The following is a 23,179-nucleotide window of genomic DNA, read 5'->3' as shown; positions in this document are numbered from 1 at the left end:
AAACTGCCATGATGGGTATTCCTGCACAAGTCTTTTGGAACAGACGGGTGTGTGTGTCTGTCGGGAGGAATCCTGGGCACTATCAGCTTTAGTAGGTATTGCTAAACCGTTTTCCAAAGTTTTTTTTTCCAATGTACATGCCCATGAGCAGAGAATGAGGGCTTCATTTGCTTCTATCCTCACTATCACCTGATATTGTCAGCTTCCTCTTTTTAAAAAAATTTTAGCCAATTCTGGTAGGCATATAATATATTCCCTCCTTTGTACTTTTATTTGTGAATAGATGAATTACTTTTGGTTTTGTTAGTCAGTGAGATTTTCAGGAAGAGGTTTTGTTTCTGAGAAGTGAAAGTATGTACTAGCCTTCTGACCAACTATTAGGCACAAAGATATTTTTGTAATAGTAGCACCATCTGTTAGTTTTCAAGTATAAAACTTGCTTGTAAATATGAGCAGATAATTGATTATCTACCATCTGGTCAGCCCATCAATACTTGGAAACTCAGAATAGGAAGAGGCCTGTCCAAACGAATGCTCTTGAAGGCAACAAGCTGGAGGGGAGCTCTTTAAAAATGTACTGAGGACTGCGACAGAAATACTTATTATTCTGGTTTGATGGGACTCATTAAAATACTTGTTTACTTAAATACATGTTTTTATTTATAACAAAGGGCCAGACATATTCTTTATGGTATATTCTTATTGCATGAAGTATTCTTATGTGTCCATTTTGCAGTATACAATAAGTTCATACTAATGAGAATTTATCATATATAAAGTTAGGTTTTACTAGTGAAAAGTCTATGTTACAGATTTTCTAAAAAAGAAATACAGTTTTATTACCTTCCCATAAAGAACTCCTAGACTGTATGGTGAATACCAAAGGGGTCGGGGAATAGGGGCAGGTAGAAGAGAGTAGAGGGGGATAAACGATAATGGCAGGAGACTTGACTTGGGGTGGTGAACAATACACAGATGATGAATTACAGAATTGTATACCTGAAACCTATATAATTTTATTAACCAATGTGACCTCAATAAATGCAAAAAAGAAGAAGAAAGAAAGAACATAGACTAACTGAAATGCTCAGAGGATGATGTATACCAGTTAATTCATTTTTCTGGGAAATAACTGATTAACCAGAAAGTACACATGCCCATTCCCTCACACACACGTCTGCAACAATGAGGGCATTAGGAGGAATAAATTAGACAAAAACTAATTGTGGCTTGTGACACTCTGTCTTGTGATTTCAGCACTGAAAATGTTCTGATTAATCTTAAGTGTTCACTTATTTGGGTTATGGTTAATCAAGTCTTCCTTTAGTTATAAACTATACAAACATGCCAATTTTCTATTATTCTTTCAGAATTTCTTTAATGAAAAGATTAGAAAGACTTAAATAGCATTTTTTTTTCAGAAAGCATATACATTCTACAGAATAAAGCATATAGATGATCATCAATAAAAGTTGTTGGGTAGATGAATAAATGTCAATAGACGTTTGAGGATACCTGCGATCAATGACTTTTTAAAATTAAATATTAGTTCCTATTATTTTAACCTTTCTTCACATTCAACCAATGTATACTTTTATGCTATTAATCTGTATCATTTAAACAAAAAAAATATGCTGGATTAAGGGAGTTTTTTACAATATTTATAAAATAAAGTATAAATCAGTGGAAACAAAACATTTTTCTTTGTGGTTCTCAATATTTTGAGATAGTGAAAATATTTTACTAAATATCTGTTAGGTTGCAAGATGCTTTAAATGATAAATAATATTGCCAAAAAAGAGAAGATATAAGTCTTCCTATTTTAAAGAATTCCCTGTTTCTCAGAGTATCATCTCATTGCGAGGGAAAACAGTGATTTATGTATTTAATAAAGATAATTCTTAGAAAAAGTTGTATTCTTGGATGCTGAATTGGAACTAAACTATTATGTTAGGTGGCAATTTACTGTTATTTTATAATTAGTTTTTATGAACAAAAAGACTTCATGTCCTTCCTTTAAGAATTAGGTATTTTTGTACTTCAAAGAAGCTGGAATCTACACCTACTAGTGTGCATACATAATAGGCATCTAAAATTTAAAAGTTCAAAACTCTGCCCTAGCTCCCCTACCCCTTGCTCTCCCCAAGTCCTCCTCATCTCAGTAAAAGGCAAGAGGCAACCCCATTCTTTCAGCTGTTGAGGCCACGTACCTCGGAGTCCTCTTTCACTCCTCCTGCCCTCACATCTCACACCTATTCCATTGGCAAATCCTCTCAACTTCAGCAGCATATGACCATCTCTCCCCAACTCCATGCCTGCCCCCAGTGGGACTACCATTTTCTCTCCCAGAGCCATTTTCTCTCGGCCAGAGCCTCCCAGCAGGTCTCCCTGCTTCAGCCCTGGACCCCCGTCCTTCCCCCTTCCGCACAGGACTGAGAGGAATCTTCATGAAAACGTGCTGCATGTTCGAGAAATACATTTAAAATACAAGCATGATTACGTTTTTAAAAAGCCTGATGGAACTTTTATTTCTGTAATTATTTTTTAGGAATGAAACAGTATTTGTCTCTTTTATATGCAACATGAATTGTCATGCTTTTTGCCTTCTATTTCTCTTCCATATCAACTTCTTGATTTTTATTTAATTTTTGAAGTAATTTAGGCCCTGTCTTATTATTAAATTCATTATTTTTATTGTGTATTTTTAAAAGCATTATACTTGATATTTTTCCTTCAAATGTATTTACCACAATTATTTAGACCTGATTGTATTCTGTGTTTTACTGTTTTTAATGCTCATTGCTAATCCTTTTATAACAAAAGTTTCCCATTCTTAAGGAATTTTGATTCCTCTCTTAATTGACTGGAATATTTCTACATATATGCATATATATGTATGTGTGTGCACATGTGTATATATACATGTTTAGTTCAAAGTTCTCTTCTTTTTGGTCTAACCTTTATTGTGTTTTTTTTCATTACCATTTAGTCCCCTTATAACTCTCAAGTTATTTTCAAAAGGGGGACTTAAGTAACATATTTTAATCTCTGAATATGTGCAAATGTCCTTCTGTCACCGTTGTACTTTGGCTGAGCATAGAATTCTTGGGCACAACTCTTCCAGCCCCCTGCCCACAAAGCCTGTGGACACTGTTTCACTCTCTTCTGGCATTCAATGTTTCAGGGAAAACTAATGCAAGATTAATTTTTCTTCCTGTAATAATAGCTTGTTTTCTTGTCTACCTGAATGCTTTCAGGATATTTTATTTATTTTTGAAATGTTAAAATTCCATGAAGCTGTGGTGAGGTGCTTATCTCTTTTCATTAATTTTGCCCAGCACTCAGTAAAGTTCTCCCGACCTGTAGACTTAGGCCTGTCTTCAGCCCAGTACAGTTTTCTTTTGTTATGATTCTGATTATTGTTTATGTGTCCTTTTTTGGTAGCCTCTTCAGGAATATCATTGGCTCATTCGGCATATATTTAATGAGGCACTTACCATGCACCAAGTACTGTTCTACTTATTGGGGTGGCTCATGGCTCTAAATGTTAGCTCTCTAGTCTGTTTTTATTGATCAGCTTTCATATGGATTTTACCTCTATTCTCTCCACAATCTGGAATAACAATTCAAGTTTTCCATTCATGTTAGTACTTGGCTTTAAGACCGAATTGATCTGCTCTTTCTACTTTTAAAGTAAGTTACAGTTTTGGCATTGCATTTTTAGTTTTCTTATAATCTTTCCTTATTGCATTCATCTCCCTTATTATCTTTCAGCCAGATCCTTTTAAATCCATGTCTTATTTCACATACTCCAAGATGCTCTGAATTTTGAGAACACAAAACAGATGTTTTCTAAAAGTCTGGTGTTTTCTGAGGAAAATATTCTAGCCCAGCAGCACCTTCTCCCTCTACATCTTGAATGTCTGCTAGTCCACTTCACTGCATAATAATTTCATAGAACCCATCTTATTGGCTTTTCTGGTGTCCTTATTCTTAAATGATGAGATGGCTGCACAAAACTGCTCAGATTAGATAAACTCTCCTTGGTTGCATTTACTCCCCACTTTATTAGAATTCTCCCTGAAGATTTTACACTAGTATTAGTAGTTAAACAGAGTCTACAATACTAGCTCAAGACTCGGCAGGGAAGGAGTTGAAACTGTGGGCTATCACAGCATGAGAACTTCATCTCCACATCATTTCTTACTTTGTTTGGAAAAGCCATTGCAATGGGGTCATCTGGCATTTGTTTGATCTAGTCCTCAAGCCAAGTGGAAGTCGAGGCTTGCTGGCCCCTTTCCCAGTGTTATTCCGTTCTGGCTTTTTGCTTGTTGTGGCCACTGTACAAAACCTAGAGCTCCCTACTCCATGCCTCCCAAGGCTGCTGCTTGGCAGTGACAAAATGGAAGTCAAGTGATCTGCTCCTCACCATCTCCGGGGCTTTCTTTTCTACTCCCTGACTCTCCAAGTGAGGGTGTTAATGAAATTCTGTTGGTCTCATGCACTGACTTACTAGTAATGCTATTTATTAGGAAGGTTTCTGAGTTCTCTTTGGTACTGTCATTCATAGGGGTCTCACCACACTGTTTAGCAAAAAGTTTTCAAAGCTTCCTGTGTGTCACGTTCACTCCCCCCTAACGTCTTCTATCCTATGGATTTTTCACTGTTTTACTCATTTTAATGGTCATCTGGCGAAGACTGAGCTAGATGCCTGTGCTCAAATAGCCTGGAATTCAGGACTGTATTTCTAGTCTGCACTCAGTTGGAGTGGTCCTCTTGTAGCCACTGATGCCATGTGCTGAGTGATGAGCCATTGTGGTGCTAAGAAAGAGGAACTGGCATTTCACTGCTTCCCCCGAAATGCAGATGCTCCTTGACATGGTTGCCTTCACCTTTCCTCTCTCTTTGCTCTATCCTCTCACCTTAGTCAACATAGTTCTCGTGGTTTTGGCTGTTCCTTTATAAAGATGGACCATTAAAACATAGACATAGACACCTGTACAGATATGCAACCCTATTTGGTCCTCACCTTACTCTTGAACTCCAGATTCAAATATCATGCTTCATATTTTTACACGTGTCCCAGAAGTAAGAAAATATAACATCCAAACCAAACAGGTGCTATCTCCACAAGTCTCTCCTCTTCCCGTGTTTCCCATTTCTGTCTTCTAGGGCTTGAAAACCTCACCATCCCCCTCATCCAACATTTAATCCATTACTGTCTTCTTGTCCTTCCTCTAAACTGTCTCATCCTTTCCATTTTCATTTCAATTACTCTGGTTTGGGTTCCTATCACTCTTACCTGAATAACTGAAGTAATCTTAGGATTTGATTTCCTGGCTTCTACTCCTCTCTTCTCTGAACCCTTCTCCCTCCAGGGATATAAAACTTTCTCAAGAAGATATAGCCACATCATCCCTTTCTCAATCAGGTTCACGCTCTGCACTGATTACAGAATCCAGTCACCAGGGTGTGCAAGGCTCTTGGGATTAACCTTCTATCTTAGTTTTCTCTCCCATTACCCACTAGGCCCCCAAAGCCATCCCCAAACTCTAGGCACTTGAACAGTTTGCCATTCTCCAAACAGTCTTGTATTCAAGTCTTAGTCCTGTGCTTATAGGTTTCTTCTATCTAGACCAGTGCTATAGAAACTGCCCTCAGTGTGTGAACACTTGCTACTGGTCCATGATGAGGTAAGTAACAGAAATTGACAGTAAGCATTTAGAAACTTGCACAGCAGTTTCACAAAGTAATTTGATGTTTGTTGAATCTGATATTAAATAATATGGGCTTGTATTTTGTATGTTATTTTTATATCATTTTTCAGTAATACATTTCTATTTTATTTTATGAAAGTATTAGTCCATGATCAGTTGATAAAAACTAGGCCACCTCACCACAGAAGGTTTGAGAAGCTCTGGTCAAGGCTGCCCTTCCACCCCCATCCTTAGAAGAGCTACCAACTGAAACCATGCTCATCATTCATGGTTCAGCTCCAACGACGCTTCCTTTGTGAGTTTCCCCCTAACGTCTAGCTTAGAAAATGCTTGTACATTTGTCTATGTAACCATAGCACTTTGTTTAACACCCTTCTGTGGTACTTACCATATTGTGTCTTCTATTAGCAACACATGGGTCTTTTTCCCAAGGTTAGTTGTGGAAGGCAAGAACCCTTAGGCAAAATATTCATTAAATGTCTCTAAGACGAGACACAGTTTTTACATACTAAATAAAAGGAGTGGAGAAATGCTTTCCATTCTTTACATATTAGCAAAATATGTAAAGAATAAGGTACTCAGAATAAGGTCAAAGTTCCTTGCCCGGAACCTACACTGGATGGCATCCTGCTCACACTTGAGATGGGCCATTAGCTCAACACCTGAGACCACAGCGTCATGCTTTTGCTGTGCTGTGACCACTGTTGGGGCACCATTTCGATCCTCTCCGTCTGATTAATACCCGTGCACGCTGCAAGACCCAGCTCATGTATCTTTTCCTTCAAAATCTATCCTAACCCCTCTTTCCTCTGGCCTTCCACTGCATTTTATACATCCTCCACCTGGACACCTACCATGTTAAACTGAAATGATCTGTTTAAGTGCCTCCTTCCCCACCCCTTGAGACTATAACCTTCTTGAAGACAGGGACAATATCTTGTGTCCTCCGTGCCATGCACAGTGTATGCCACATGTCAGTGTTCAAAAACACCTTTTACCTGCTCATTTTGAAGCACTAAAAACAAACAAACAAGCAAGCAAAATGAGAAACATAATTGTTGGTTCCTGGAGCTATCAGGCTAGCCAAAGCAATCAGAGAAAGGCTAATTTAGCTTAGCCTGAGAGTAAAATTACTGACTGTAGATCAGAAAATCAATGGAGAGACATACAATTAAAATCAGTGGCTTTCTGTAGGAACGGATATTTTCTTTTGTTAGGGAGTGCAGGAATTAGAGATTCAGATTCTGAATCAAGTATAACTGAAGTTATTATAGGCTCTATTACTCTAATAGGAAAATTCTCGGTGCTGATTTATAGAAGGTCCAATAACCAAGACTCTGACTTCCCACATAAAATCCAGTCAAGAAGCAAAGGAAGGTCACTGGTGAGAGCTTTCTTAACTGAGAGGAACAATGTGCTACAACTGAGCCACATGCTGAAGCTGATGGTGGCAACCTCATTTCCTGGTCCTCAAATCTCAGCCAGCCACCCGGAATCAATGCGTGGGCCTGAAGCTGTGCTTTGGAAAGTCATCTCAAATGATGATTTGCTAGTTCCCATCCAGACTTTGTACTGTTCACCAAGGAAACACTCATGGTTACGGGGGTTACACAGAGACCTCAAAACAGCTGGCAGATATTACTGAATCAGAGACACCCAGAACTGGTAGAAGACAGCAAAAATGGGACCAAATCAAACCCTTCTCATTCAGGTTACGATCTAAAGATTCATATTCCAGACAAGGCCCTGTCCATCCTGACTGACTGCTATGTTTTTAACTAACACTATCTCTTTAAATTGAGTACTAGATGGCCTATATCTGAGAATAACACCTCTGTGCATTAAAAATAAAAATAGGGGGAAAATGCTGTGTTGGCATTTGGGTAATGATGCAAAATGTTTTATGAGTGTACGGAAGAATTATACTTTTTACAGAATTGCAGAGGAAGACAATAATAAAGCAGATGATAGAGGCCTGACCTTTGGGTTAGACACTTGCTTCACCAGCCACATCTTTCTAATCCCCAGTTCCCTCATCGAGATAACTATAGGCTTTGGTTTCTTTATCTGTCAAACCTAGGGCATAATCCTTACTGGGTGATTATAAGGATTAACTAGTACAATGAACATAAAGTTCTTGACTGGGTGCCTGGCCTGTAGCCTGGCTGATGAATACCAAGTACAATGAAGGCAATGATGAAACTAATTCTTCAGTAGAGAAAGCTCTGTACTCAGCACTGTTTGAAATGGTTTATGAGCATTGTCTGAGTTAATCTTCCTAATTTCCCTGTTCTTTGTCACTCGCACTTTACAGAACCCAGGCTGTCTGGCTCCAGAGCTGGCACTATTAGCCACACAGAGACAATGATGATGATGGAGGAGACCTTGATGATGATGTTGATATGTGAGGCCTGGCACATGGTAACTCCTGGATAGGTGCTTGGTATAATGAAAATGCTGGATTATTTGCAAAGATTTCTAGAGGTGGAAGTGCTAATCCATTTTAGGTACTCTTTCAAGGATTAAATCACTTTTATTCCCTTTCTTGTCTCTTAAATTTTTTTCTTGCTGTTACTGAAACCTATTTTTTTGTTCTTTTTTCAGATTTCTAGGAAAGAAGGAAATAAAAATCTTCCTGAAATAGTTACTCTATTTAGATTACTAACCCCAATTCCTTTACATATTTTTATAGGTGCCAATTTCTTGGTTGCCATCTATTTAATCTTATTGGTTGCTTTTCCTTGAGCCAGTCACAGCTTTCTTTAATTTCTGTTTGAAAGGTAAAAGTAAAACTGGATACTGTTTTCTGGTACTGGTATTGTCACTGGGGTGTTTAGCAGTAGAGTCATTCCTGAGTGCAAACTCTCCTAACCGAGGCTTAATCTGTGTTCTACTGCAAGAAGTCACAGCAGTAGATCTGACTTTTCTTCCTATGGCAGATCTTGTAAATGTAATCATTTATTTAAAAGGGTTGATCTGAGGATTAAATGTGATGATGTTTGTAAAAGTAACTATAGTATGGTGCCCAATAAATACCAATGAAGACATCTACTAATACCAGATGAGGATTCTGATTCCCTCAATTAACAATGCATTCTTGCATCTCTTTCTAATTCTGTGAATCCTCTAATGACCTGTTTGTCCACAGGGTAAAACCCAATGTTATTTGCATGTTCTCACAGCATCCAGGGCTATTCATGATCTGGTCCATACCACTTAGCCAGCCTTCTCCCCTGCCAATGTCTCCTATCACATATATGCTCTCCTTAGTTATGCTGAACAACTTGCACTTGTACATACTGTGTCCTATGTCTGGAATGTCCTGACCCCTCAAGCAAATTCCTAAACATTTTCAAGACTGAACTGAAGTGTAACATTTTCTGTGAAGGCTTTTCTCATTTATCTCACAGCACTGTGTACACACTTCTCTATAGAACTTAGGAAATGGTTTGCCTATTTGTTTTCCTTAAGTTCCTTCTTTGAGGTCAGGGCCTGCATTTTATTTTTCTACCATTAATGCATGGTGTGCATCAAGAACTGAAAAAATGAATGCATGACTGAATCATATTCATTCCTCAGTCTTAGTACAAGCACCATCTCCCATTACCCTCATCTTCTATGAACTACACATTTTGGCTCTTATTTACCTATTGTCTTGCCTTGGAGCACAGAGCTCACCTAGCAGCTGCCCTCAATGCCCAGAGCAATAAGCACTAGTTAAATGAGTGACTGTAGAAGAAAAGTCAACCACTCAACTGTACACATAGTTTACATAAAATGTTACCCTGTTGTATCTTAAATAACAGTATTATGGATTTTTTTAAAAAGAGCAAATGACTTAATTCTTACATTCACCAGATTTTGAAATAAGGAATTTAGTTGGAAATTATAGAACTTTTCCTAATCTCCTGATGCAGTTTATATCTTTTTTAAAATGATGCTTTCCCAAAGTTTTGGCTTAAGATGGTGGATTAAAACTGCACCATGTCACTTCTTACCTCCAATTCTTAGCAAATGATGAAAATAACCTTCCATATCCCCCCCAAAAAGAACAATTACAAACAAGAACCGAAGAGGAAAATGGTGTAACTAAAGGGAATCAACTTCAAACACTACACGGAAAGGACACAGAAGGTTCCAGAGTAGAGTGGAGAAGCATGTTATGGACTAGCTCTGAACCCTGCCCCTTTCCCCCTGAAATGAGGTGTGTCTGTCTGTCTGTCTCTCCCCCCCAAAAAAATAATGTTACATGACTTGTGATTTTGGAGAATACCTGGCTCTTCCTTAGTTATCTGTGCAAACTGCCCAGACACCATATCAAATGTAAAATTTCCAAATAATAAGCCTTTGCTTAGGAAACACTGAAGCATCTTAATTGATACTTTCAGGCGCAATAGCAATGTTAATTAGTTCTGGGGCAACCAGTCTGTAAAACTGCAAAAAGGTAGGCAATCTAGGGGCCAAGGGAGGGCAGGAGGAGGAGGAGGCCAGAGGCACAGAGAATGCATAGCCTGGATGACCCAAAGTGCTCCTCCATCTCTCTAGACGATGACAGTGAAATGATTTCTAGGGGAATTCTATTTGTGAATTTCTAGTCGAGGTGAGATGCTCACAGATCTAATATGTGGGGAATCAGGGAGCATGACATCTTCTGGGGATACTGGTCAAATCACTGCTTCCTGGACAGAGGGAAAGGTGAACTCTAATCTTTTGCCTTGGAGAACTCAACTAAGAAAGTCATGGAGTGACCCACAGCTTTATGCAAACATTTTGGCATTATTTTTTTTTTCCTGACTGGTTGATTAGGGTTCAAATAAATTTCTCCAAAAGTTTTAGGATCAGTTCAGTTTCAGGTCCAGATTATTTCCATGGTCTATAAATGGAGGATTACCTGTAAATTATCCAGGATGATTCGGAGAGAGTGCACCTGCCTTCGGACAGCACCTGAAAACCTTTCATAAGTAGCGGCATCATATTCACTCATTTGGATCTCCTTCAGCCTGAAATCAAAGCGGGCAAAAAAAGACAACTGCTGAAATCATGTACAGGTGGGTCTCTTTGCTCCATTAGTCTGCTGCTAGAACTGCAGCAAACTTCTTGGTAATCCAGGTTGCCTTTGAGGAGAAAGGCAAGTGGTGATGTCTCCAGCTAGGAGTTTCAAAAGAGAGCAAAGGCCAGGTAAATGGTTAACAAGTCACCCTTCGAGACAAAATAGAAGTCTTGATTTGTAGTATCTGCTAATTTTGTACATGCCATGATGGATTTTAAGCTGCCAATGATGAGTTCACCAACACTGAGTTAGACAGAAATGTGCACCACTGGCACTCATACCAAAGATGGGCCTCGATGGTGGTAGCTGGTCAGTTCATGAGAAAGCTCCTAGTTGCTTTTTGTTTTTTGTAAATCCTCACCCTCACCCAGGGATATGTTTATTGTTTTTAGAAGAGGGGGAAGAGAGAGAAACATCAATCGTATGAGTTCCAACCAGCGATCTAACCCGTAACCTAGGTATGTGCCCTGACCCGGAATCGAACCGCAGCCTTTTGGTATATGGGACATAGCTCCAAACAATGGAGCCACCTGGCCAGGGCTCCTAGTTGCTTTTAAGACCAAGGACATACATTTGGTTGACAAAGATAGTAGTTGAGGTCCAAAGAATGTAATTTAATGTGTTGCTATGGAAAATACAGGAGTTTTCTGAAATTGCTGACTGTGTACTTTTAACAGGATAATTGTAACTTAATATTGTGGCTTTGAGATTCCTTCCTCCCAGTACAGCGCTCCTTTTACTGTCTTTCATTTGCTTCTGCTGCGGCTCTGCCAGTGCACTTGAGGTTCCCTGAACACATCATATACTTGTGTTGGAGCTCCCACACAGGCTTCTCTCCCACGCGGAGTGCCCTTCCCTGCCTCCTTGCCTACCAACTCCCACATACTTGTCAAGAATCAAATCCATACTCACCTCTGCTAGGAAGGCTGTTTGGACTCCTCATTTAAAATGCAGCATATTAAACTAATCAAGCATAGAGGGTTCATTCACTAAGTGAAGCACCCTTGGGTTTTACAGTGTCATATTCCTAATACAGTAATTTTATTACACATTTCTATAAATTTCTATGAATGCAAAGGGTGCTGATACTAGAATAGGGAATACTGAAAGTATATCTCATAAGACCACAACATGGTCTTCTAAACTACTGCATGTGTATATATATGTGTGTGTGTGTGTGTGTGCGCGCACACATGCAGTTAGAGGTATGGATCCTACGTATATAGCTGAAACTCTTATCTAAAGTATACTTTTATCATCTTGGGCTGCAGTGAGAATGAATGGTCTCTATTCCTCCCTTCCAGGCCAAGCACTGGGAAGACTCCACCCATCACAGGACAGACGGCTTACTAGAAGCACATAATGTTAGGCCTGCACCCCCATGGGGCAGATTTGCATCCCTGCCCTACACCCAGCTGGGTTAGCTATCGCCAGTTCAGGTTTCAAGACCCAGCTCAAAGGCCACATCCTGTGGACACTTGCTTGACCTCTCCAGTAAAGCAATCCTGCCCTTTCACGTGTCTTCTACAGACATCTATTATAGAACCTGTATACTTTATTGCTTTTAATAGCTATGCATGTTTCTACCTGTCATGGTGTTTTCAAACTTTATTTTCCACAGTAAGAATTATGCTTTAATATACTTAGATACAGTTACACACAAATGCATGTGTGTATGTGTTTTTAACTGAACCAAAAATTTAATGAAAAATGTTTACTACATGTAATACACTCTGATATTCTCTTCAATTTCTCTGGGAGAAGAAACATGTCTTATGTGTTTTCTCTGAATCTGCAGTACCTAGCACAATGCCTGGCACATAGTGGCACTCAATAAATGTTATTACATAACACTTTGAAAACACTGACTATCAAAAGATAAATACCTGAAAGTTAATATCTGAATGGTTGTTTCCTGAGGTCACATGCCAAGGTGCCCTTTTAAATTTACTGTTCTGAAGAATAAAACCGAATATGTGTATAGAACTTGACCTCCTAACAATACTTCTTCTGTTTAGTTTTGGCAAAATCTTAAACCTCTCTATAAACTTTCATTAGATTAACTGACGTCTCAAGTATCAAGGCTGACAGCACCTGGGCACAATGACTATCTACCCCTTCACACCTAGAAGGCCAACATGCTCTTTCCCAAAGAATAAAGATTAATGCTTTTCCGAAGAAGAGAGATTAGAATAAAAATTATAGACACAGCTTGTCCTTAGCAGAGAGAAAAAAATACCCCCCCGCCCCCAAGGAAGGAGCCAGGCAGTTGGTAAGTCACCTTAAGCAGAATGATCTTTGTATAGAGGTCAGAATTAGCTCCAGTTATAGGTCTATCTCTGGCACAATCATATTGCACCCCAAAACACATCACATGCTGCTTTAATTATGAAGACACCTGGAAATCATATTCCAGGTTGTGTCAGCATTTAGAAAGATCACCTATAAGGTGTTCAAAAGTAATAAATTCTGAAGGATGAAGACCAAAGCAGGGAATGGGGAAAGAAAATAGGTAATGTTAGCCTCTGGATCAGAAAAGCTTCCCAGTGTTCCCATATTCTCAAGCCCACAAAACTAGCTGAAAGTAAGTCTTTCTGCTGTTTTAACCTGGATCAAAGCTGCACAGCACAGCTGCTTCACATCCTAGTAATCTATGCAGACTAAACTGCACCTTGCTGGCCCAGTATGTTCTTAAAGGGTATATTTATTGCTATGTAAGAGTCTGGGAATTTTAGTTTTCATTTTACTTTTTTTGTGTAGGTCAGCCTTAAACACTATAATTTTGGATCAATTATGAGAAAAACAAACATAAGCTGAGATCCACTGTGTAAGGCTGATTAGTTTTGCAAATGGTAGTTGGTACGATTTCCACAGCTGGCGCCCACCTAAAGTGCTTTTCTAAGAATGTAAAAGTACCTTATCATCTACTTCATTCATGTTTTGATGGTTTAATGTTTCTGTTCAGCTTCATGTATGTCTTATGCGTCTCTACCTTTGGTATTCTTCCTGAGTTAACCCATTTTGATGTATATAAACTAAGATCTAGATGAAATCCAGATACAAATGAATGCTAACTGAATGCTATGCTGATGATGTCAAGAACCCATCAGTAGTATTAGGCTCTTCAAGGTGGACCTCTGGGCTGATGGACAGGTCTGGCTGTCAGTCTGGTTTTAGCCAGACTCTGAGTTAACAGTGATACCAATACTTGTATGCACTTATACATTATTCACTCTACAATGTGCATGAGTGTTTGCTGTGCATCAGGTTCTGGGTGTGGGCACTGAGGATATATGGAGTCTGTCCAGAAAGTATCCAGCCATGTACTAGGAAAAACAGAAACATTTATTGAAGAAGATACAAGATATAAGAAACATTGCACGCAAGACAATGATGCTTCAGTCCCCTTTAAAGTAGACACTGTGGGACCTCACACAGTTCTCCCAATTGCCATCAGCTGCCCCGTTGTAATTTCCTGAATCCCATCGATGGTCTGAAAACTCTTCCCTTTCAAAGATGATTTTAGTTTTGGGAAAAGCCAGAAGTCACAGGGTGCCTAATGTGGGCTGTAGGGGGGCTAAATCACTTGGGTTATTTGATGTTTTACCAGAAAACTCTGTACAAGATGTGATGCGTGAGTGGGTGCGCTGTCGTGATGAAGCTGTCAATCACGTTGCCCATAGCTGCGGCTGTTTTTGTCATATTGCATCTCTCAACTGACGAAGAACATTCACATCGGACTCCTTGTGAATTGTTTGGCCTGGAGAGGCATACTTGTGATGGACAACACCTTCCTAATCAAAAAACATAGTTAATATGGTTTTGATTTTGCTGTGATTTGACATGCCTTCTTCAGGCATGGAGAGTCAGACAACTTCCATTTGGACGACAGGACCTTCGTTTCCAGCTCACAGCAGTAGATCCACCATTCTTCTCTGATTATGACCTTCTCTAGGAAATCTGGTTTGTTGATAGCGGTTTGAGTCAAGTCATTAGCAAATGTAGCACAATGTTCCTTCTCTTCCAGTAGGAGAAGCTGCAGAACCAATTTTGCCATGACATGTTTCATGCCAAGATCCTGCATCAAAATCTCGGACACAGTAGTTTTTGTTAATCCCCAGATCAGCTTCTAGTTCTTGCACTGTGAGTGGCCGATCTTTGTTGATTGCAGGCCATACACAGTCAACATTCCCAGGGGTTCTGTTTGTTGCAGACCTTCCAGAATGTGGATCACTTTCAACAGATTCTCAACCATCTTCGAAGCATTTGTGCCACACTTTTATTTGTGCTACACTCACTGCATCATCCCTGAAAGCCTTCTGAATCATCTGAATAGTTTCTGTGGAGGAATGTTCAAGCTTATAGCAAAATTTGATGCAGATTCATTGCTCTTCTCGCTCATTTTGACTGAGATGGCCACACAGTACACATGCTCACTCACAGTGTCTACTACCCCCACTGACTAGTACAGTGAAGTCATCATTGTTCATGCATGAGTATTCCAGTCCACACTCTTGGGCTGCCAGGTTACACTGATGTCGCACAAACTGCTCTTGTTATATTAGCAATGGCTAGAATTTTTCTGGAAAGGCCTTATATTATAGAGCAAAGCACCCTGCCCTCAAGGAACTTAAAGTCAGTAAAGAGGCACACAACTATTTACACAACTACTAACATAATGGAGAATAATAAGAACTATGGAGAAAAGGTATAAAAGCATAAATGAAGACCTTACTTCATTCTGCATATGTTCAGAGTTGCAAAATAGTTTTAAAACTGACTAGTTGGCCCTGACTGGTATGGCTCAGTGGATTGGACACTGAACCACAAATTGAAAGGTCAAAGGTTTGGTTCTGAGTCAGGGCACGTGCCTGGGTTGTGGGTCAGGTCCTCAGCTGGGGGTGTGTGAGAGGCAGCTGAATAATGTTTTCTCTTGCACATCGAAGTTTCTCTCCATCTCTTTCTCCCTGCCTTCCCCTCTCTTTAAAAATAAATAAACAAAATCTTTAAAAAACTATTTGATGAGAATGAAGAATTATTACCTTTTTAGACACAATAATAGTATTGTGTATTCAATAATAGTATTATGTATATGTGTTTTTTTAAAGTCCTTATTTTTCAGAGATAACATTCTGAAATATTTACAATGAAAAGATAGGACATCTTAGACTAGCTTAAAACAATCCAGAGGTGGGGACTGAGAGTAAAGTCTGAGTTTTCTTTTTGAAGATGAGGAGACAAGTCCATAGGATTCATTATACAGGGTGGGGCAAAAGTAGGTTTATAGTTGTTTGTATGAAAAATAATACAATAACTAAATAATAACACAAGAATAAACTGTGTCATATACTCACAACTACAAACCCATTTTTGCCCTACCCTGTATGTTTCTATCTACTATTGTTTATTTTTGAAAAAGTTCTATAATAAAAAGTTATAAAAATATCTTTAGCAGAACTAAATTGAATACTCATCAAATGGGAGAATTTACCACATGAAAGGAGAAAGCAACGTTTTTCTCTCTGTCTTGTGCTATGTCCTGTCTTTCCCTGGGGCTCTGTGTGTTTTTATTTCTTCTTCTCCATTCTCATCCCCTCGTCTACCCGCTCTGTCTTTCACCCTCTTTGTGGTATTCTCTTTTACTTGGGCTTAGATTCTTCCCCCCAGCATTTTGTACAGGTATATTGATTACTCATTTACTCCTTTTCTACTTTTTCTCTTTCCTCTCCTACATCCACTAAATTTAGTTGTGTTGTCATCACAGATGCTCCTTGAGTTCTTCTGCCTGTGGGGCAAAAGCCCTAATAGAACCAGTTTCCTTCATCTTATTATGGAAACCGGAGCAGGGGCTATATACTTGGGCCCAAGCACTGAAAGGCCTTTCTGACTCCCTGTGAACTACTCATGTGTCAGAGCATCTATCCATCTGTCCACTTACTAAAACGTTGAGACTGGATATTTACTTGTGAGCTTCTGAGTGTGGCAAAAGCAGAAATTTACTAGTCAGGGAGAGGAGAATGATGAGTATCTAATTGTTTTGTACTTTTCCTAAATGGATACTGTTTATATGAAATGTACAGTGATATTTTAATTCTAACAAGACCGTTCATTATAGAATTCCTCCCACCTTTTTTTTTTTTTAGAAGTTTAAACTATTTGCATTTCTAACATGGTTATCTGTCGTCATAAACTCTCTGAGAAGCAGGGAGAGGGAGTCAACTATTTCCCAAAGAGCAAATTTAGGCACAGTGAAGTAGATGATTGTTCAAGGTCACCAGGAAAGCTGGCAGAAGGACTGAGGGCAACATTTTTGCCTTATGTACCTGCTGAGTACATGAGGGTCCTAAGGCTTGCAGGCTTTCCTGTGAGCGTGGCAGGAGGAACCTGCATGTTTGTCCCCATTGTTCTGTTCTGTTTACTTGCAGGATGTGTAAGCACAGCATGTAATGTAATACCAGATGTTCTACGTGGGAGGAATTTCATAAATCACATACACTTGAGCATGCCTTTTTTTGGACTGAATCCAGCTCCTTTCATTGAGCACAACAACATAAATCTGCCTCCCAAACCACTGTACATTCCCCCTATCCTAAACGAGATATTGCTGCCCCTTTGGCATTTTTCACTTCTAGCTGAAGAGCATATGTGGGTGTCTACTGAAAGCACCATGTGGCTTCTTATTTTTTTAGATGGTTTCAATCAAAGTGGCCCGGAATGGTTCAGAGTTGTCTGAAAGCCACAGGCTCTTCAGCCTGATTTCAAGCCCTCCACCCACTGACGGGGCCTCCCTGTTCAAACTCATTCCCCACCACCCCCAGCTGGTGCCTTTAATCTAGAGAAGGAAACTGGCTCCCTCCACCATAGACACTACGCTCATCCTACCCTGGTGCCTCTGCTCGTTTGGTTTTCCCTTCCTGGAGTGTCCTAATCCTGGTCCACAAATTCGGGTCTATTCGGGGTTGACTAGGACATTTCACCATAGCAGCCAGCACTGCTCCAAAGGCAATGGGGACCACTCACCTCTGTTGAAACGCTTTCTGGCCCATCTCTCTTGCAGCTCTCTTCACCTCCTCGGGAACGGCATCTTTCTCAGCCTCGGAGACCTGGTACACTGCGTGGCCTGCATCCAGCCGGTAAGGACCTCCTTTGCCGCCCAGGCCTGCAGTGTCTCTCCCCCCTGGGAGGAAGCCAGGAAAATCCAGGTCGTTACTCTGACCCAGACCACCGAACAAGTCAGGTCATGGTCAGGGCAGTCCCGTGAAACGTACCGGTTGTACTTAACTGATAATTAAATATTCAAATGACGTTCTTCTGGAAACAAAGGGTGTCCCCCTGTTCAGAATGCTTTTCTATTTTCTCCATCCAGCCAGATATTATCCTTATTTCAAGGCTCAGTTCAAATTCCATGAATGTCATCTTACGATTGCCTCACAAGGGTCAATATTCCTGTGCACTACTTGTTAACTTTTAAAATTCATTTTTCTTTTCTCACCAACTATATGATGGATGGGATCATACTTTATATATCTTTGTACCTCTGTACCTATAAGAGTGGCTTGAACGTCAAAAATACTTAGTACATATTTGTTAATTAAATAAAGAACACTTCTCTTCCGTCATGTTACTTCAGTTTTCCTTAAGATAAGAAAGAGACAGCTAGGCTACAGATAACATTTCTTCTACATTGTAAATGATAAAAATGATGCACAGAGAGCCTAAGAAACCTGCTTACAACCTGATACTAGTGGCTTAGCCAATATTAGAAACTAATCATGAAACCAACCTTGAGTTTTATCTTCAAATAATACACTGCAGATAAGCACTGCCAGCTTCAGAGCAGTTTTCCAGTACAGACCCAAGTTCAAAAGCTTGTAAGTGTGCATTACATAATAGTATAAAAACTGTTTATGATGTAAATATAAATTAAATGTCTAGAAGACTAGGTAAGTAATGTTATAAGAAGTGATGAGAACTTGAGCTAACTAGAGAGGACTTGCTTTGTTTAAATACATTCAAATTATTTTAAAACACTACATTGACCTAAAGAATACATATATTGGCCAAGATCTGGTCTCTGGGCTACCAGTTTATTACCCCAGCTTTATAATAATTAAAATACTGTAATCTGTTTCTTTTGTTCATTCACACATAACCTGGGAACTTAGAAGGGAATCCAGTATTGGGGGAGGGGCAGACCAGCATAATATAATGTAAGATACTAGTATTATATAGTGTTGTGTTGTACAGTCAAACTACACTGCCTGAGTTTGTATCCGTACTCCAATGCACTAGTGATATGTCCTTGAGGGATATCCCTTAACTTCTGTGTCTCAGTCTCCTCATCTGTAAAATGGGGTTACTACTATAATTTACTTCATGGGATTGTCATGAGGCTAAAATGCTTAGAACAGTATTTGGCACAAAGTAAGAGCTATAATAAGTGACTGATCTTACTAGTATCATTTAGGCAACTCCCAGTTACATAAATGAGGTAATTTCTAAGTTTCATAAAGTGGAAAATACGAAAGCTTTTAGGCTTTGGTTAAATTATGTTACATTTTTATTTTCTCTGTTGGAGCCTTAATTGGTATAACAAGTCAAAAGCAAGAACTCAGCCTTGTACAGCTTTCCTTATCAAAGTCCAGGTAGGTCATTTCCTTTTGGGAAATACCATGAGAACAGCCTATTAATTATAATATTTTTACCCTTTGGCAAAAGGCGAAAGATTTAAACAATCTGAAGAGAAACCAGACTGTGTATTTTTACTCTTTGGTTTGAGTACATCTTATTTAATTCTTGTTTAGATACTGGCAGGTGGAAAATTCCTTCTTGGATGTGTGTAATTCCTGGCTCACTCATGGGTAACCTATAGGCAGAGGGGACCAGTTACTGGACAATAACAATGAGCAACAGAGGAGGAAAAGCTGTTCATGTGATCCAACTCCCTTCCTATGGAAGGTTCTCCTCAGGAATGGCTGGCTAATGAATCAGAGCTTTTGGCGCTGAGCTGACATCATCTTTGGAGGAAAAAGCCTACTGTTTGGAAGCTGGTGTGAGTGATGGTCAGCATGAGCCACATGGTCCCTCAAGACAGTCATACTGGTAGAGAGGGTGTGAGGAGAGAGTTCTTCATAACTACCACTTCCAAGAACCTTCATTTGTACTAATTTAATATAAATGCTTGCTGGGGGTTCTAGACTTCAAGGCATAACCTTGAAGCTAACAGTGAATATCCTAAATCAGTTCACAGATAAGTAGAGATGGGCTGGGGAGGGGCTCTGACGATGAAAAAGGAATCAAATGACTTGTTGGGTCAGAGCTCAGTTCAATATAGAGAATTCTGTGGGGAAAGAATGAGGGAGAGGAAAAGAATCTGAAGCAAAGAAGCCTTGAAAATTGAAAAGTAAAGACTGTGGGAAGCAAAGGCAGGGTCTTCAGTCCAGACATATAAATGAGGTAGTAGATTCAAGTTGAATAACAAGCGAGAACCTCCACTTCAGAGCAGTGCATTCATGGGAAACCTCCATCTGGCCCGCTCGTTCCACTGTGCATTCCATATGGATTCAATCTGGCTGGTTGGACACTAATTTCCAGATCAAAGGACATTTCTAAAAATATCCTTTCTTTAGAGCTGATGCTTGATGAATAAACAGAGTAGGCAAGAAGTCCACAGACCTATTTGATAGTGCATTGTCCCAGCACAGAAACCCATTTCCTCTTGAGGCTCTCAAGGCCAAGAGCATCCTAAGGGAAGGCAAAGTTCGCAGCCCTTGCCAGCACTCCTTAGGCCGAGATAAGATCAGGCAGTGCGCACATAGTCTGGCCCGATTCCTGCGGCCTAGCAGATGTGTCTGCTCCAGATGCCTCAGAGGAAAGAGGAAGACAGCAGTCATGGGAACAATACTCTCGTCAGGCAGCCAAGAGGAAGGAATGGGCCACAGCCATCGGTTCAAACTGCAACCAACTCTCTTATCTCAAACTCCTGCATCCTCATGCTCGTTTCTGAGATGTGGAAGACAGGCACCATTTCTTTTCAGTTAGTCAAGAAAGAATTTACAATAGATTTCTGGCATGATTCCAAGGGTAGGGAATTTAAAAGAAGGGATTAACACTTTTAATGACTACATTCTTTGTGCCAGGTCCTGCTCAGTCCTTTACAATCATAATCTTATTTAATCTTCACCACAACCTTGGGAGTTAATATTATCACCCTTTTACTAATGAAGTAGATTTGGGAAAGTCAGAATGGTCTTAGGTCATAGGGTGGCAGAGTCAGCGGCACTCCAAATGGCAGGGTTTTTCCATACGTTAATGTCATGTCGGGACACGGGCCAAAGGCACAATCCCAGTGATTAACAGGGGAGGCAGAAAAGGCATGCTGGTCCCTGAGGGGAGCTGTGCTGTCTACATGGACTTGTGAAGTCACAAGAAGCCCCACCCAGGGGAAGGCCAGTGCTACCAACCTGTTCCGCCAGCCCAAGTATTGCCGCCCACGTGGGGCATGTTGTCTGGGTCCTCCTTCCCGTGTTTGGGAGAACTCACATCTTCATTACTGTCTCTGTTGATTGTTATCTAAAAATGAAGAATTGAGATATTATCACTATCCCATGACCAGCATCAGAAACTGCAGGACAGAAAGGAGAATTCTTTTCCCCTAAGTCCTTAAGGTATCCATCCCATAACTGAGGCCATAGGGCACATGGATACTAATAGTTCCTGGCAAAAATAGTTTCTACAAGAATTCTAGACCAGCACTAACCAATAGATTTAACATCCATTTGGTTGGGAGAAGACAAATTGAATACATTTTTTAAAATAAAAGAAGCTGGACTGGGTTACAGAACATGCCTTCAGCATTTACACAAGGAGCAAGACCCACTGGAAACAGGGAGAAGGGATCACACCACACAGCCACTCTCCACTGGTTTGAAACGGTCACTGCCCAGTGATTCCAGTGAGTCACAGCAGATATACATTGACCTATTTAATTTTTAGAGAAATCCCATTCTCTGAGAAATGTTATTTTATATAAAATATATGGGACCCCCCCACCCCCCGCAAATATCCATTTTACTTTAGTGACATGTTATATACACAGACACTGAAAACAGCTTATTTATTTTCTGGACCCACTCTGATTTTATGGTGGTATTTTGTAGCTTTCCTAATTCATTTCTATGTTAATATTAGATTTATTATTCTTGCAATTCAAACAGAATAAGCAGCACTTGAGCCTTCCTCTGTGATAGCCTGTGGCTTATCATTCCCTATTTTCATTCAGCACAGACCACCAAAAGGACTGATAACCACACAGAAATTCCAGCTCTAGTGGGCAGTTCAGTAGATACTACTCTACAATAAAAAGAATATGAAGCAGTTACATTTAATGTACCCTATTAGTCTGTTCCCAAATGTAATGATTTTCAGGGCAGACAAGATCAAATATTCATTTATTTGTACAACTAAAACACAGAAAACTGTACTTGCAGGACATACTTCAAAGTGCCATGGGGCCCACAAAAGCCATGGAGGATCGGTCACTGCCCTCAGACTGCATACAGTGGGGGCAGGGAGCTTGCAAGCGGACCTGAAGTATGATTCCAGACCAGCCTCTACAGGCTGGCCCATTCATTTCATTGTTAGGACTGGGACTTTCATTTTGGATGTTAAGATTAATGAAGGCATGTAGGACATTAAAAGCTTTTGCAAATAAAATGGCTATTAAAAATGAATTCAACATAGCCTCCATTGTTTTATATCCAGACTAGTTCATTTCACATGTTCTGACATTATAAAGAGATTTTAATTAACTGAACCTTTCTGCCAATAGCTTTGGCAGCAGTAATAGAAGTTTTGCCATAACTTCAGCATACCTGAAGAAAATTTAGCAGCCAGGACATGATAATTGATATGAATTCCACACACATAATCATGCTCTAAATATGGATGAACATAATTTCCTCTACTTTTTTTCAATGAAAATTAAACTATGCAGAATAGCTAGTAATATTTAAAGAACAAATAAACATTTAAAATACTGTCCCCAAAACATGCCATTAGTTTCCAACTGGTCCAGAGGTGACGCAAGAGGTAAGCAGTAACTTAAAATGTGTACACTGACTACAAGAATTCTAGACCAGCACTAACCAATAAAATTTTCTGTGTTGACGGAAATGTTTACAACTGTTGTATTGAATATGGTAGCCATTAATCCAATGTGGCTATTGAGTATTCAAGGACCTGAATTTTAAATGTTATTTCAGTAAAATTTAAACTTAAATACCTATATATGGCTAGTGGCTCTCTCACTGGACAGCAAAGTACAAGGACAAGTTTGCCCTAAGCCCTGAAAATATTATTTGGAGATTTTTGTAGCATCTTGTAGATGTGCTCCACAGGGAATAAGAAAAAC

General features: G+C 39.6%; 1 protein-coding gene across 2 annotated transcripts in view; it reads right to left on the bottom strand.

The window, feature by feature from the left end:
* Positions 1 to 23,179, bottom strand: part of VWA8 (von Willebrand factor A domain containing 8) — a 390,182-nt gene that overhangs the window by 43,992 nt on the left and 323,011 nt on the right. For both annotated transcript variants that reach the window (XM_054586385.1, XM_054586386.1), the window contains exons 38-40: positions 21,231 to 21,339; positions 17,788 to 17,944; positions 10,609 to 10,717 (exon numbers count right to left, since the gene is read on the bottom strand). In XM_054586385.1, the coding sequence (XP_054442360.1) occupies positions 10,609 to 10,717; positions 17,788 to 17,944; positions 21,231 to 21,339 (375 nt within the window). The remainder of the gene's footprint in view (positions 1 to 10,608; positions 10,718 to 17,787; positions 17,945 to 21,230; positions 21,340 to 23,179) is intronic.

This window comes from Pteronotus mesoamericanus, unplaced genomic scaffold (genome assembly GCF_021234165.1).
Source record: "Pteronotus mesoamericanus isolate MK-2021 breed Mesoamerican mustached bat unplaced genomic scaffold, CSHL_Meso_final contig_94, whole genome shotgun sequence".
Lineage (NCBI taxonomy): Eukaryota > Metazoa > Chordata > Mammalia > Chiroptera > Mormoopidae > Pteronotus > Pteronotus mesoamericanus.
This window is presented reverse-complemented; position numbering and strand designations above follow the sequence as displayed.